This window comes from Phaseolus vulgaris, chromosome 9 (genome assembly GCF_000499845.2).
Source record: "Phaseolus vulgaris cultivar G19833 chromosome 9, P. vulgaris v2.0, whole genome shotgun sequence".
Classification (NCBI taxonomy): domain Eukaryota; kingdom Viridiplantae; phylum Streptophyta; class Magnoliopsida; order Fabales; family Fabaceae; genus Phaseolus; species Phaseolus vulgaris.
This window is the reverse complement of record NC_023751.2, coordinates 14785079-14800973: the sequence shown is the minus strand read 5'-3', so window position 1 is coordinate 14800973 and position 15895 is coordinate 14785079. Positions and strand designations below refer to the sequence as shown.

The window sequence follows — 15895 nt, the reverse complement described above, 5'->3', positions numbered from 1 at the left end:
ATGATTTATAATCAGTATTTTTTTTCTAACATTATATAGAAGTTAAATTCATTGAAAATTATGTAATTAAATTACACAAAGCATGTACTTCAGCATCGTCATTAACATAATTTATTTTATCAAATAAAGACAAGATTTACTTTATTCTAAAATTTAAATACATATTAAAAATATTTGCAATCAAGGTCACGCCAGCTGGATAATTTTTTAACATCTATCCATTGTAAAAAAACATGTGTAAATCCACCTCAATAACTTGAACTCCATTATAATTTGGTCTAGAATAATCAGCTTCTGGAATCTGGGGTTCAAATCCCTGGTTTGGGTTATGTGGCAGGTTAGAAAGATCCTTTGACTCTATCGAAAACTTGTATCGAAAAAAGTTAATTAATTAATTAATTGATTAGGTACTAAGCACATAAAAAAATGCAACCAAAATAACCCACAAAGAGAGCTGAGTGGTTAAATCCATGGACTATTAGCTCTGTGATTCCACCATTACTATTATTATTAGTTTAATCCAATTAGAAAAGGAAGAACATAAGTGCAAGTTTTCAAAAGCCAACAAAACAACTTTTTTGACGCCATTGTTCAAACACTTTTCTAAAGTCATAATACTAATTCATTAACATGGTCGTAAAATTCAGACCTTTTCTTAGGTGTTCGGTAGAATCATGGAACAATTTTCTACCACAATGCTACTAAATTAGTATTGTTGTTATATTAACTAACTTTGTGACTATAATAATAACGTGAAAAAAATATTAGACAAGTTGTTGTTTAGTATTTTTAGATTGACGATAATAACGAGGATCTATCTATTTAAGTATAGTAGTAAACGACAACAACACCCACGCAAAGTTTTTCAAATTTAAAAATTAACGACGTTTTATAAGATTTTTACTATGTTGTAAATATTGTCAAGTTACATTCTATGCTATAATATTGTTAAACGCAGAAAAATTAATGCACTAAATTAAATATGTACTGGGTATTTGAAGTAAATATATTTTTTATGAACATTAGTTTTCATTACACCATCACAAAATGAAAAATCAACAACGTCTTATAATTTTGTTAACTAAACAATTGAATATTTTTATATGGATCGGATCCTTTCACGAGGCTCCACGTTCAATACAGGTGCACATGATCAATTATGGAGTAGAGTTAATCTGGATGCAAGTTTTATAAAACAAAAACAAACAGTAAATGACTTCACAGGAGAGTTGTAAGTTTTTTTTTAAGGTTTTGTTTCGATTTGGAAGTGGATTTGAGAGAGTGAATTTGAAGAGAGAGGAAATTTGAAGAGAAAGTGTGAAGAAAATGAGGTTGTTTGGATTAAAATAAATATAATAAAAAATGTGTGAAAGTTTGTGAATAAAGAGATAGGTGTAATTGAAATTATATTTTTTTTAATAGATAAAATATAAATTTATTTTTATATTTAAAAATTATTAAAAATTAATTGGATTATTTATTTATAAATTAAATAACATTATTACTTTTATCTTTATTTTTTTATAATTAATATAATTATTATATACATTTATTTTTTATTATTAAAAAATATATTTATTATTATTTATATTTATAATTTACTATATATAATATTATTAATTATATTATTTTATAAAAATATTTTTTTTATAATTTTAATTACAGTTTATATGTTTGAATTATAATCCTATTTTAAATAAAAACAATAGTAATTTAAATTTATAATAAAGAGAAATATAAACTATAAATAATTATATATATATATATATATATATATATATATATATATTACTTTCTTCGCAATTCTCTTCTAACGTAGGAAGAAAGTTTTTAACCGACCAACATTCTCGTGTTTTGTAAATTTTTGTTTTTTAGTATCTCGTTTTTTTTTTTGATATAGTAAATATTCTGTTTTCCTCACCTAAAAGCAAACAAGGCCTAAATCGTTAGATATTTCAAGAATTGATGATTTAGGTGATTGTATTTAATTTTTCTTAACCTATGTGATTGAGTTTATATGAATATTTTTTTTTCTTTAATCTCAATATTTTGTGAATCTTGTTAAGTATCTTATAGATCTTGTTATACGTGATTAAAATAAAAAAAAATGTTATCGAATTTCTATCAATTATTGATCACTTTTCTATCAATTATTTATCTTTTAGTATTCGGACTTCAAATTTCGTTCAAGAGTATATCTACAAAAGGTTATACGAAACTCACGTAAGTGTTTGATATATTGGTACAATAAATATTATAATAATAATATATTTTGTGTTGATTATTGTTTTTATTTATACAATTTTTATTCGTTCTTCTAATTTTGGGATCGATATTAGCATACACATATTATGATTAATATTGTATTACCTATTTTTCTACGTGTGTTAATACACTTTTAACTTTGTCATATTTTTCTTATGAAAGATGGTACTGAATAATGAGATATTTTAGGACCATTCGATCTTAGCTACCGATAAGATATTTTTAAAACAAAGTAACTATTTTAAGTGAGTGTATAATTTTATTGATTTTAATTTCTCTGATATGTGTTATTAAAAGTGGTCCACCGTATATTATATGAGCCTTTTGTCCACCTTAGCATTCGTCACAAAAGATATATAAAGTTACCTACAACTAACATTAAAACATGACCTCATGATTAGATAGGATAAGGTAACAAGATTAAATCATCAACCACGTCACATAAATATCTCAAAGACACCTTTATTACATTTCTCTTTAATATTAAACAATAAAAAATGTTTAAGATTTGTTAAAAAAATAAAAGAAATATAGAATGTATAAATAAAAAAAAACAGTTGAATATAAAGGATGAAATACAATATTTAAGAATATTGTACTAACCCGTGAATCCATAAACAGTAGTTACTAAAAAAAATAATTAAATAAAAAATAATTTTAGAGAAAAAAAATAATTAATTTTTATAGTAACTAAATTAGAAATCACTTTAAAAATTAAAAAAATAATTGGTTTTTAAATTTGTTTCTATTATTGATAAATAGTTTTTAAATTGTTATTTAATTAACTATCAAGATTTTTTTTACCAAATTTAGAATCTAGATAATTGGTAGTTAAAATATTTGTAATTAATTAGATACTAATTTAAAAATTATTTATCAATAATAAAAACTAATTTATAAATCAATAAATTTTTTTAGTCTCTAAAATTGTCTTTAATTTAATTATTATAGTAATTAATAAAAAAAATTTCTATAAAATTAATTTTTATTTAATAAATTTTTTTAGTGGTGGTTTAGGATTTATGTAGGTGTTTACAAGTTTCAACTCTGTTATAAAATAAAAACCTAATATTTATAGAGTAAAATTCTAAGTACTCCTAACCTCTAAAAAACTATTTAATAATTTCAATTTGATATTTATTATTGATATTTTTGATATTTGATCTTCACCGTTTGTAGTCTTGTACTTTGTCTCTATTTTGATCCTTATATAAACTTATGTTTGACAATTTTTTTAAAAAACAAGTATTCTTTTAATTATGAAAAATAAAACTATTACTAACAATTGTACAACTTTATAAATACTATTGTTTCATTACTTGAAAGTTTTGGTAATTAAGTAATTTTTTAAAAGTTTACTTTTAATTTATATAAATTAACTATAACTTATAAGAATTGTATTAAAATTTACATATAAAAAATCTCTTTCAGACATACCATTGAGTATTGAGAGAGAAAAGCAAAGCACCATATACACACATTTTTATATTCCCGTGGTTTACCAACAATATCATAATATATGAAACCCATCCCTTCAAAATTAAGTGCTTTAATTAACAATTAAATTAGGCCAAATGATGTACTTCAAGTCAATTCAATTATTTAAATCATCGAGCATGACATTAATCATATATGTATGTAAGTTTGGTTTGTTATTTATTTCTTTACCCTTTTTTTCTTCTCCTAACAAAATAGGTTATTATAAAAACTTGTCATTTTGGTGTAATAAACACAAGTGTTATATTTTATTTTAAAATATATTGAAATTTTAATTTATTTAATAAAATATGTTTTAATTAATATTAACAGTTGTAGATTTGATCAGAGAGTGAGAATTGTGTTGGATCTTGAGATTTGATTTAAATAAATAACACAAATTCTCTCGTCACCTCCATATTTTCTCCTTGCACCTCCAATTTTTTTTTTTTTTTAATTTCAACAATACTCTTATGAGTATAATGGAAAATATAGTATATTTTTTTCATTTTCAAGTGGTGATGCTTTACAGTAAACTTTAATAGTTAAAGTCAATTTTATGGTATTTTTACTAGTGGTGATTTTGTTTTCTTTTTTACTTTTATTTTTTTTCATATTTTTGAAAGTCATAATATCCATAAAAAATTAGCTATGTGCAAAAATGGAGTACCCAATTAAAAAAAATAAATTTATTTGTGCATTACGAAACGTTGAATATAATGAATTTTTTCGTCAACCCTCTTACACACTCAAATATGAAAATGCTCTATCAAATATTGCGGCGACTGAAAAATAATGAAAGTGTTGTGGTTGGAAGACAGGTAGGGAGTGCAGGGTGCAATTGAGGTTAAGTAAGAAGGTAAACTTATGCTTTATTTAGAGTTATTTAAATTTTTTAAATTTAATTACCATTTTGATTATAGTTGTTTTAAAAAAATATGCAATATAGTCACTGTTAAATTTTCATTACCATCATTAACAATATATGATGTGACATACAATGTAACACAATTGTACATAATTGAAATTCATAGTCTAAAACCCTAACAAATTCAAGTGTATTTCAAGAAGTTGAAAAATGCTTCAAACTATATCCAAATAGTCTTTTCCCATCGAGGCTACCATCGTCACCACCACCAGCACCCATCGGCGCCTTCATGGAGATGGTGGAAAGAAAATTTGCCAACAAACAATTAGATTTGAAGTACACAGTGTGAGCGTTTGTTTGTGTTCAGCAAGCTAACGGGTGATTTTAGCAATTTGGAATGTCTTCTTCTTATGTTTATTTTGGCATGTACTTTACAATAAATAAATATTAATCATTTAAGAGTGATTCAATCCTTATACAATAATTCATTTATAATTTTTATTACAAGTCTGTAAAAAAAAACTCTTATACAATAACTCACATATAATTTTTATCACAAATCTGAAAAAAGAGAACTCAAATTAAGAAGACATGTATGGGAAACAATAAAAAAAAAAAGCCAGAAAACAATAAATGGATGTCCTTCCCAAAGGAAAAAAAAATGGAGGAATGACATGATTATGCTTGTTGTTTGTGAAATGATGTAAATTTATTAGTTTTTGGTTGTGATGTTAGGTGTTGAACAGACATGGTTATTGGTTGGTTCTTCTTACGTGGTGCAGTGGTAATGTTTCAACTTCAAACACCAGTGGTTATGATTTGGGCGGGTATGTTTCAAAAGCCATTAATAAACTTTTTAATTTAAACAATGCGCTTGGTACCCTTTCACATTTCCTCTCATTAATAATTATTAAAAAAAGTCATAATTACTATTGATATATTTTTATTAGTTGATCTCATCTTTCCTTTCCTCCATCAAATGATATATTTTATTATTTATGAAAAAAATCACATACATAATCAGGTTTTTCAAAATTAAATTAACCACATATATATATATATATATATATATTCAGTGAATGAGAAAGTTGTGAGTAAATTAATATATTATTCTAACTTGACTTTATAAAGATTTTAAAATGAGCAACCAATGAAACAAATAACATTAATTATATAAAGTAACCTAATGTACCAGGGGTAGACTTCTTGGTCATGGAAGAATAAGTCACATGTGAATGATATTAATTAATAGAGGATTTACAACGTTTTTTAAGTCTCTTTCAAAATCAAATCTGTAAATAGTTTCAAAGCATAAAGATTGAAATATAAACGAATTTATGTATTATATAATTATAAATTATATAAATTAATAATAAAAATTTATATGTTTAAATATGTTTTAATTTTTTTAATAGAAAAATGTTTTTTATAATTAATTTAAAGGATTTGTTCTTTAATTTTATAATCGTAATAAAAATTTATATAATAAATTTTTTTTTTTTTAAATTAATGTATTTATCATTTTTAAAATTGTGTTAGAACTATGCTATAATTGTCAGAAATCTAACAAATATTTTTTGAATTAAATTTTTTACCTATATATGTTCTATGAATATCGAATCTGAGTGTCTAATATGTGTGCCTAACATAGACATATTGTCCGAGTTTGATAGTTTTCAAAGATATTGGTATTTATTTGTTTCATAAACTTTTCTATAAATACTTCTTAAAAATTATATATATTCAATTTTGATATTACGGACGATAGAAATTTGTTGTTACAATTTTTTTAAAATAATGTAATAAATTAGTTATCTTTATAATTTAAATATTAATATCTTTAAAATGAATTCGAAATTAATTTTTTTAATGTAATTATAATTATGAAAAATTTATTAATAGTGCATATTTTTTTATATTATTAATAACATTAGCGGTTGCAATGATTATTGATTTAAAAACATTTTAAAAGAGTTTATAGTTAAAGTTAAATTTAAAAAATAATATCATAAAATCAAGATGAAAGTTAAATATGATAAAATATGTGAGACATTAAAAAATTTATGTATTTTAATAATATTTATATATACTATCGGAAAACCGTGCTTGTGTATCCGCATTTTCCTCCTTTACTCAATTTTTACGATAATAAAAAATTAACATACAAAAATAATTTTAGATTAATTAAAATTGAAAAACAAGAAATAAAATGCAAAGAGTTATTGAAAATTGAAGTTATTTTATTTGATATGTGAGATTTAATGTGTAAATGTGTGAGAGTATGCTCTCTCTTTCTTCATTTCTCCCTGTTGTTGCCTTAAAATAAAGAATTAAAGGAAGAGCCGGAGAGTATTTTATTTTTTAAATAACTCATATGAAATGACAAAATACTTGATTATATTAATAAAATGATATATATTAAATAAGAGTAGAATCGAAAAAAATTGTTTGAAAAAAAAATATTATAATGAGAATCCCTTTATATTTATTAAAAAAATAATTTTTAATCTTATAGCGTCTCTTTTTATGCAGAGAGGGCAGATGCAGAAACATTGGACATAGGGAGATAAAAATGTCTGTAATTAACTCTTCAGTTTCCCAAACACCAAACCCAAACTTCTCACTGTTAGTTGGTCTTAAGGTTTAAGATTGTTACCCCATTATTTAATTTACTTCTAATAAGATATTAACATCACTCAAACGGCTTATGTTGAAAAATGCGTGTGTAGTAACCAATTGAGTGCTTTTCTTTAACGCGATTATTGATGCTATGGTGTGGACTTGCTATCGATGGGCCCATTTGTATTCTTCAAGGCCCAATCAAAGACTCGCCAAACACAAGTCCAGTACTTTTTAACACCCCAAATCCAACCCTAATCGGATACCAAAAGACACACATAATTTCACATAATAATACAAAAATCTGAAAATATTCGCTATGCTTTTATTTTTTCACAACATCTTGTATAACAGATACGTAATAATAAATAAAATTAGTTTTTCTACCTTGCACCATTAAATTTATTATATCAGAAACTAATTGTGCTTATGATGATATAATTATCATTAATTTTACAAGTTTTTGATTTATGGTAGGAATAAAAGAGGGATATTGTATTATTATATATATGAATAATTGTGGTAACAGAGGAGTGAAGAATGTGTAAGTGTAAGCATTTTATCCATGGTGGCTGAGATTTTTATCTGAAAGTAAAGGTTGACGTGTATGGCTCTTCTTCACCAACCGACCCTTTCTTTGCTTTGCAAGCCAATGAGACATTGTCACATCACTGTACCTGAAATCATTCAAACTGTGCCAGGTTCTGCAATTTATAAAATTTAAAATTATAAATATTCACTACTTTAATCGTTAATTTAATAAAATATATGGGTGTTGGTTGATTTTAGAAGGAGTTAAAATTAATTAAGAGTATAAAAAGAAAAAGAATGAGAATTTGAGACATTAGAAAGTAATTGATCCTTCATTCCGCAAGCGTGTGTTGATGCAAACTCTTGAAGACCGTGGCATTCCGCTGACGCGGAAATATAGAAACTCACAACTGTGACTAATTCGCTTTGACTCCAAAACCACGTTCTTCTCTTCTCTTCTCTTCTCTTCTCTTCCTTCTCTTTAATCACTCTTCATTCCACTTTCCAAAACCACACCATCACATATACAAACCCAACCAATTCTACCTGTCACTACCCGAATTAACAGCCCCTTTCTTCAATCCATGGTTATTCCTCCGACCAAACACAGCATTCAGGTTCAGCGTACGGAACGAGGACATGTCGCCGATGAAGTGCTGGGCCACGAGGTTTTCGGGGCACAACGACAGTCACGCGCTCAAGGTTACCCAATTGAAGCTCCAATTGGGTCTCTTCGGAAGCAACCTCGGTGCCCCGAACGACAAGCTCGCGTTCGAAATAACAGGGACATCTACGAAGAAAGAAAAACCTTCCACTTCATCCAAACCGAAAACGACACCTCTCTCACTCGCTCCCTTCTCAAAACGACGATCGTCTCAAACAACCTCTTCCAGTAGGTCCCTCGGTTCCAAATCCCCCTCTCTAACATGGGATGCGCGCGACCTCTGCGCTTTTCATCTCCTTCTCAAAGACAACTCCCTCGATGTTTGCGACCTCGCATTTCATGTCTTATATGTAAGAACAACCATTATTTATCGAATTGTTTAACTAATATTTCACCCATTTTTTTCATCGTAAAATGTTTGTAAAGAAATTTATAATGTCATAACATATAAGAATGCTATTCTTTTCTTTAACATAAAACCCTCCACTAGGACAAACAGTTATGTTAACGATTTTTTAAGATTATTATGAATTTCAAAGATATTTTTAGGATAAAAAAGCGGAAGAAATGGAGGAGGGTGTATAATCTGTTAATTTGTTTATTGATAAACTTTTTTTGTCTTTGTTCATAAAAGAGGAAATGTTTAAAAATGAAATGCAGGGAGAGGGAGGTGGGGGAGAAGCGAAAGCGAAGATGACGGTGGTCGGAAAAGCGGAAATGAGCGTTGCGGTGGTGGAGTTGGTGGCGAGGGAGGAGAAGAAGACGAAGTCCAATTCTCATAATCACTTTCAAAGAAGGCTTCCAATCAAGTTGAGGGTCAATGGTTTATGCATAGAAGCTACCCTTTTGGTACGCTGCATCCTCGTTTTCCTTGTCGCTTTTTTTTAGTAATTATTAATTATTAATACAATTAATTGTGTTTCTTATTTAAACCTTCTTAGTCAAACCCCTTTCATAAGCACACACACCAAAAGTAGAATGAAAGTCTTGGTTCCTCCATTCAAAATTTCTATGTTTACGTGAATGGATTATGTCCTATTTTGTTGTTTCAACTCCTGACTCTCCTCGCCTCATATCTATGCCAATTGACTTTCATAATAACGTAATTTGACCGTGATTGGTGAATGATTTGTCTTTTCTTTTTGTTTCTTTATTTAAAAGTTATTCGTTCGTCAGTGGCTAATATTTGTGGCTCAAAAACACTACCAGTACACATTTTTAAATACTTTTTACTATGTTTTTCAATCCTTACGCTGTGAGAAAAAAAGGATATTGCATCAACACATCATTAATTTTACTGCATATGCTTTTAGAAGTATTTATTATAACAAATATTATGTATTACAATTTTCAGTGAGATAATTACGAAAAACATTTTAAATTTAACTCTTTATTATTTTCAAGTAAAGCTCCCTGATTAACTTGTCAGTCTGAATAAGAATGATGAATTGCAACAATAAATAAGTAAATGTTGAGAAGGAAGTGTGAATAACATTTTGTTATTGCTGTTTTTTTTTTAAAGAATTTGACAGCCTCATATAGCAAAAATGGTTATGCACATATGATGGAAAAATACTGTATCTCACCGCGCTACTCTTTTGAACAGGTCTCTTTAAGACTATTGAATTTGAGAGATTCTAATTCTAAGGGTGACTCAGTGACAGCAAGACCCTTTGAAAACAGTGTCCAGCCAAAGAAGAAAAAGGGGATTATAGAGAAAGTAAAGCATTTCACAAGCTTGGGAAGGAAAAATAATGGCAAGATTGACGAATCAAAACAAACCAGTCCTTGTGACTCGGATAGATCCCCCGTGTTTGACTCGGATGACTCATCCAACGATTCCAACACAAGCAGTGGTAGCAATAACAGTGGAACCCGCAGCACACGGCCAACACTCACAAATGGCTCTGAGAGGTTTACAATCTCAGAGAGAAAGACTCGTTTGCAGAGGAATAGAAGCCTCAATGAGTGGAACTTTAACACACCCACTGACAAACAACAAACTCAAACCTCGTATCCTGGTCCTTTCACGGTGTGTTACATTCTTACTTCCTAACCTCGTTTTTATGTTACACTATTGGTTATTATTGCAATAAGCAAAACAAATGGTCCCTACTTTTCTAGACCAACTAGATAGTTACTTACTATATGCTTTTGTTTACTTATGACAGAAATCAAACGAAGTTATTCCACAAGTATACCAGAAAGGCACTGCAAAAGGTTGGGAATTCAAGGAGATTAAAAGTAGGGATGGGAAGGCAAAGCTCAAAACCAATGCATTTTTTGCTTCCTTTGACCAAATGAGTGAAAGAGCTTGTGGTGAGAGTGCATGCACGGTTTTAGTTGCACTCATAGCCCATTGGCTCCACTCCAACCATGGTATGCCAACAAGAGTGCAACTCGAGAAACTCATTACACAAGGTTCATCCGAATGGAGAAGGCTATGCAGCAGTGACTACTACTCGAAGCTCTTCCCAGATAAACATTTTGACCTTGAGACGATCATTGAAGCCAATTTAAGACCTCTTGTTGTTCTGCCTCAGAAATCGTATACGGGGTTTTTCTCCCCTGAGAAGTTTCAGTGCTTAAAAGGAGCCATGTCTTTTGATGAAATCTGGGAGGAGATAAAGATCAAGGTGGGTGATCATGAGCCAAGAATTTACATAGTTAGTTGGAATGATCATTTCTTTGTGCTGAAGGTAGAAAGAGATGCTTACTACATCATTGACTCTTTGGGGGAGCGGCTTTTTGAGGGGTGTCAACAGGCATTCATATTGAAGTTTGATGATTCGAGTTTGATGTATAAGACAATAGACACAGTAAAAAGGGAGCCTTCAAAGGGAAGTAGGGGTGCTGAGAGTGCAAAAAGTGGAGAAAGTCGTGAGATAATTTGTCGTGGAAAAGAGTGTTGTAAAGAGTTCATCAAACGCTTTCTTGCTGCTATACCACTCTGGCAACTACAGAAGGAGGAGAGGAAATGGAGTGTTTCAAGCCCCTATCTTCATCGACAATTGCAGATTGATTTCCATTATAGCTCTTCTTCTTCCTCTTCATCTTCTTCATCTTCTTCTTCTTCTTCTTCTGCTTCTTCTGCTACTTCAACTGATTCTTTGTGGTCCCTCTTATCAAGTGGAACATTAAATTAGAAGCATGATCACCAAAATATTATTCTGATATATCACCCAACGAACTTGTGCAGAATTATTCAAGTTTGAAGACCCTCCTGACTTTGTAGTTGTAGGATTGATGCTTTTCAGCCTTGGACATATCAAATTATGTGTCATGTCACAATCTTAGGTTAGATATTCGAGACCGGAGAAAAATGAAATTGCATCTTCACATCAAAGTATCGAATTCGTGAAAGGAATGTTCTCTCTCTACTAATTGTCCTTGTGCAATTGTTAGGACCAAAAAATGCTAGTTCACAATAATTAAGTTTTGGCGGCTGCACCGCTATTTTGGTGACAACTTTTAAACTTTAAAATCATGCGCCACTGATTTTACTGAAATTGAAAATCAAGAACATCGTATAAGGATCATTAGTTCATACAACCGTTATCCTTTCGATTCGGATCCTTATCTAATTGAATGGGTTTGAATTAAAAAAAACGAAAGAAATGTCGGTGCAAATGCCATGCAATTGTCCACAACATTTCATGTTTTTAATGTCTAAAACTTACACTATTTTTAATGTCTATTTTTTTTTTGCTTTGCATTTTTTTATTGTATTATTTGTCCTCCTTTTTTCCCCTCTCTATCTCTCTTGCTTCTATTATACATCTAAAAACAAAGTGTACGCTTATAATTGGTCTACCATGTATATATTATGATTTTAATATTATATAGACAGAGATACGAAGACACCAAAACGCACACCGTCTTTTAATTTCCACGGGGAGATGCCATCCATACGATGATGTTTTCCTTTTATAGTATTTACTGTGCATGGTTAAGGGAGATGATGCAAGAATTCTTGTTCTTGATTTTCCAATTTTTAACCTCAGACTTGGTTCATGTTTGTCTTATTCTTGAATTATTATTTTAGCATCCAGTTCATATTTCAAGAAGCAAGTGTCAATTATCAAGTTTGCAATGAACCCCAATGTTACAGTCCCTAACGTGTTTAAATTCTGTGGTGGAAGATGAATAAGTGTAAAAAGGAAAAAAAAAAGGAAGAGAATTATACTAATGCTGAGGAAAGAAAGTAAAGAGGGGACATACGTAAAAACACAATGATTCATTTGTGTCTTTTCACCAAGACTCGTGTCTACATTCAATCCATATATTTTCACTGGTTCCACCAAATCATTTAACTATTCGATATCTAGTATCCATTGATTATATTCTCTGAATATTTTGAGACACATCAAAATGCCATTCAACCAATCTTTTAGTAACTCCATAAAAGACCGACACTTATAAATACAATTTCTAATATTATAATGATAAAACGAGAGTTTGCATTAATCTTAACACACAAGTCTAGTCTAGAGAGAGACCACAGTTTCTCAAACTTAGTACACAGGCAAACTAAGGCTGAAAACAAACCTCTAAAATCCACTTCGGCTATTGTAATGTTGTCGGTTGCACTCTCACGGAAATGTCCTTGAAGCTTCGTATTTTACCCCTTCTAAGGGGTTCGAACAATTTAGCTTGCTTTTCATTTCAGTTTCCATAATCTGACCATTCTCAAAACTAGGGGATGGTACACTACAAGAGGGTCCTAACCTCAATGATAGATCACACATGTTTGTGCATGGATTTTCAAAATCCCCATTGATAATGTATGATTGGGAGGCCCCACTTGAAGAATTTAAGTTATGGGCAAGGGCATTCTCAGCACCAAACACAGGGGTAGGTCCACTGGTGTGAGAAACAGATACATGTGACACTTTGAATCCATGTTCAGACTCGTGGAGTTGAATGTTGTTACCATGGTACAAAGGATAAATTGAAAACAAATTTGGTGGTGCTAGATGTTCCACGCACTGCTTTCTACTGCCTGAAGCCACATGCTCAGACACATATTGCGATTTTGTTGAGAGATCATGAAAGAGATTGGGAACCTCTTCAGTGTTGCGATTTAGGTAACAACGTTGGTTGTTGCGTTGACTCCTTGAGGCTTTTGTTAGAGAGCATCCCAAACTCAGAGCAGCTGAACCATAATAATACCAATAGAAGAAGGAAAAGTACATATAACACGTGTGTGCAACAATTGCCACCAATTAGAGCATTTTAGATATGGGGAAGTCCAAAAATAACTTACCTAAATAATAGCTAATGTAAAATATTTGTTCATAGATGTTAGGAATGACTAAAAAGAAAATAGAAAGAACAACAAAGATATATTCACAACTTCATTTCAACATCCAACTATTATCACTGTTGATTAAACAAAACAAAATTTGGAAAATGGCAAAAACTCTAACAAACAAAACATGTGTTTGCATATTTGTCAAGTGGAAGTAACCTAATCCATGCCCTCCCTCTCCCTTCTATTACATTGGAATGGTAAAAATCTGTCAAATGACAGTTTATTGGCTTTTCAAACATACCCTATATACAGGTCTACTTTATCCTTCTATTTAATTTAAAATGCTACTCTTTCTTAAGGGTAAGCATTCTCTCATTTCTAATCAGATGTCTTATTTTATTTTAATGGAATTTGCATCATTTAAAAAAGACATGATAAGTGTTGTTTCATTACTTTTTTGACAATTTAAAAAATTATTTTACTACATTTGTTTCCTTTTTTACTCATAAAAGGTAATGAACAAAAGTTGAAAGCTTCGACATTTTTTACTTGATGTGAGAGTTGATTAAAGTAAAAAATACCTTCGATGCAAGGTCGCAAATACTCTCCAGTCTGTGTGTGCTCATCACATCGAATTATGGTATCAATGGCAGCATTGGTTCTGTCCAAAAGTGTTGCAAGATCCATGTATTCGACCTGCCCAAAAAAATAATTTCAATTATTATTATTACTATTAATTCAACACAAGACAAGTTTTTATCCTCGTAAGATGTTTCTGTGTCCAGCGCCTCAAGCAACAGATAACCCTCAAATAATTTATGTTTTTTCCTTTTTTTCAAATAAAAAAAAAACAAGGTTGGTTACCTCGGAATTTGCTTTTGAGTAGATAATTTCCTCTGCCCTGAGCACAACAACGGGGAGCTTCTCTTGATACTCTTTCTTCTTCTTAGTGGAAGAGCTGTGTATCTCGTTCACAACCCTATGAAAAAAAGTTTAATTAAGGTGAGAAATAAGAGGAAGAAGAAGAAGTGTGGTTGAGTGGGAGAAGAAAAGGAAATCGGGAAAAGGGTTGTTGACCTGAAAATTTCTTGAATGAGGGTTCCTCTGATGGATTGGTGTATGTGAGTGTGCCATGCTCTTCTGACGCAGTCGTAAGGTTTGGGAGCTGAACGGGGCATGGTGGTGATTAGTGGAAAACAGAGTCCTCTGTTTGTTTCATGAAAAGAGACAAACTCCAAAATGTGAATTTTGTGTGATGTGAGTGAGTGGGTAAGAAGGGTAAGTGAAGTTGTACTCTACTCTAGTTATTGCTTTTTGTTATTTCTTATTTGTTGTTTCTTTATTACTTCTCCACTTCCAAAACAAATATAAAATAAAACACCCTTTTTTTCTTCACTGTTCACACTGTCGGTGACCCCAACTCAAACTCTTTCAACCCTATTACTCTAAACCTCTTTCTCAAATTTTAATAACCTTCATTCTCTTTCTTACATTTCTCAAAGAAAAATATATTACATTTACTACAACTCTTTTTTTTTTATCTAATATTTTAATTTTGATATGATATGACAAAAATACTTTTTTTTATATCATCAGTTAGAGATTGTATACTGAAACAGATTGTCAATATATCATTTCTCCTTCTGAACAATGTTTCTCAGCGTAATAAGAATCTAAGTTCTCATAACCTACATTTTTTAGCTCCTCCTTCTATAAGAGCAACAACCCTCCATGACTAACATGGAAGAATACTTGGTCGATAAGGAAGAAGGTAAAGAGAAAATAAATCTCTTTGTATAGAAAAAAGTGCAATAAAGGTTAACCAAGTATGCGGATATTTTGACAACCTTATGTTAAATTATAATTGAAGAAAAAAATAATATTTCAATTAAGAAATTAATTTTGAAATTATATTGTAACACATCACACTTATAAATTAGTACAATTTTATTATAGAGTCGTGAAACTAATATTTTTTGATAAATTTATTTAAAAATTGTAAAATTATAATAAGATTTTCCTTTATATCACTTTTGGCATCACATCATGAAATAAAATTAGTTTTATATTCATATACATAATTAATTAATATTGACAAATACATATTTTTATAATAAATATCGTAATTTTTTGAAAGTTATCTATTTCAAATACTATTATTGAAATGTTTTCTTTTGAGATTGTTTTAAAGGTTAAAAGAAGTTAATTTTAAATTTTT

General features: G+C 29.6%; 2 protein-coding genes across 2 annotated transcripts; one reads left to right on the top strand and one right to left on the bottom strand.

Moving 5' to 3' along the window:
• The first annotated feature begins 8066 nt into the window (after positions 1-8066).
• LOC137823062 (uncharacterized) lies at positions 8067-11803 on the top strand. Its single transcript, XM_068628174.1, has 4 exons — positions 8067-8773; positions 9084-9272; positions 10030-10455; positions 10595-11803. The coding sequence occupies exons 1-4, from the start codon at positions 8399-8401 to the stop codon at positions 11567-11569; spliced, it is 1965 nt and encodes a 654-aa protein (XP_068484275.1). The 5' UTR covers positions 8067-8398; the 3' UTR covers positions 11570-11803.
• Positions 11804-12839: 1036 nt separating this feature from the next.
• Positions 12840-15021, bottom strand: LOC137823063 (uncharacterized). Its single transcript, XM_068628175.1, has 4 exons — positions 14755-15021; positions 14542-14656; positions 14259-14373; positions 12840-13578 (listed from the first exon to the last, which is right to left on the bottom strand). The coding sequence occupies exons 1-4, from the start codon at positions 14853-14855 to the stop codon at positions 13016-13018; spliced, it is 894 nt and encodes a 297-aa protein (XP_068484276.1). The 5' UTR covers positions 14856-15021; the 3' UTR covers positions 12840-13015.
• Positions 15022-15895: the final 874 nt, after the last annotated feature.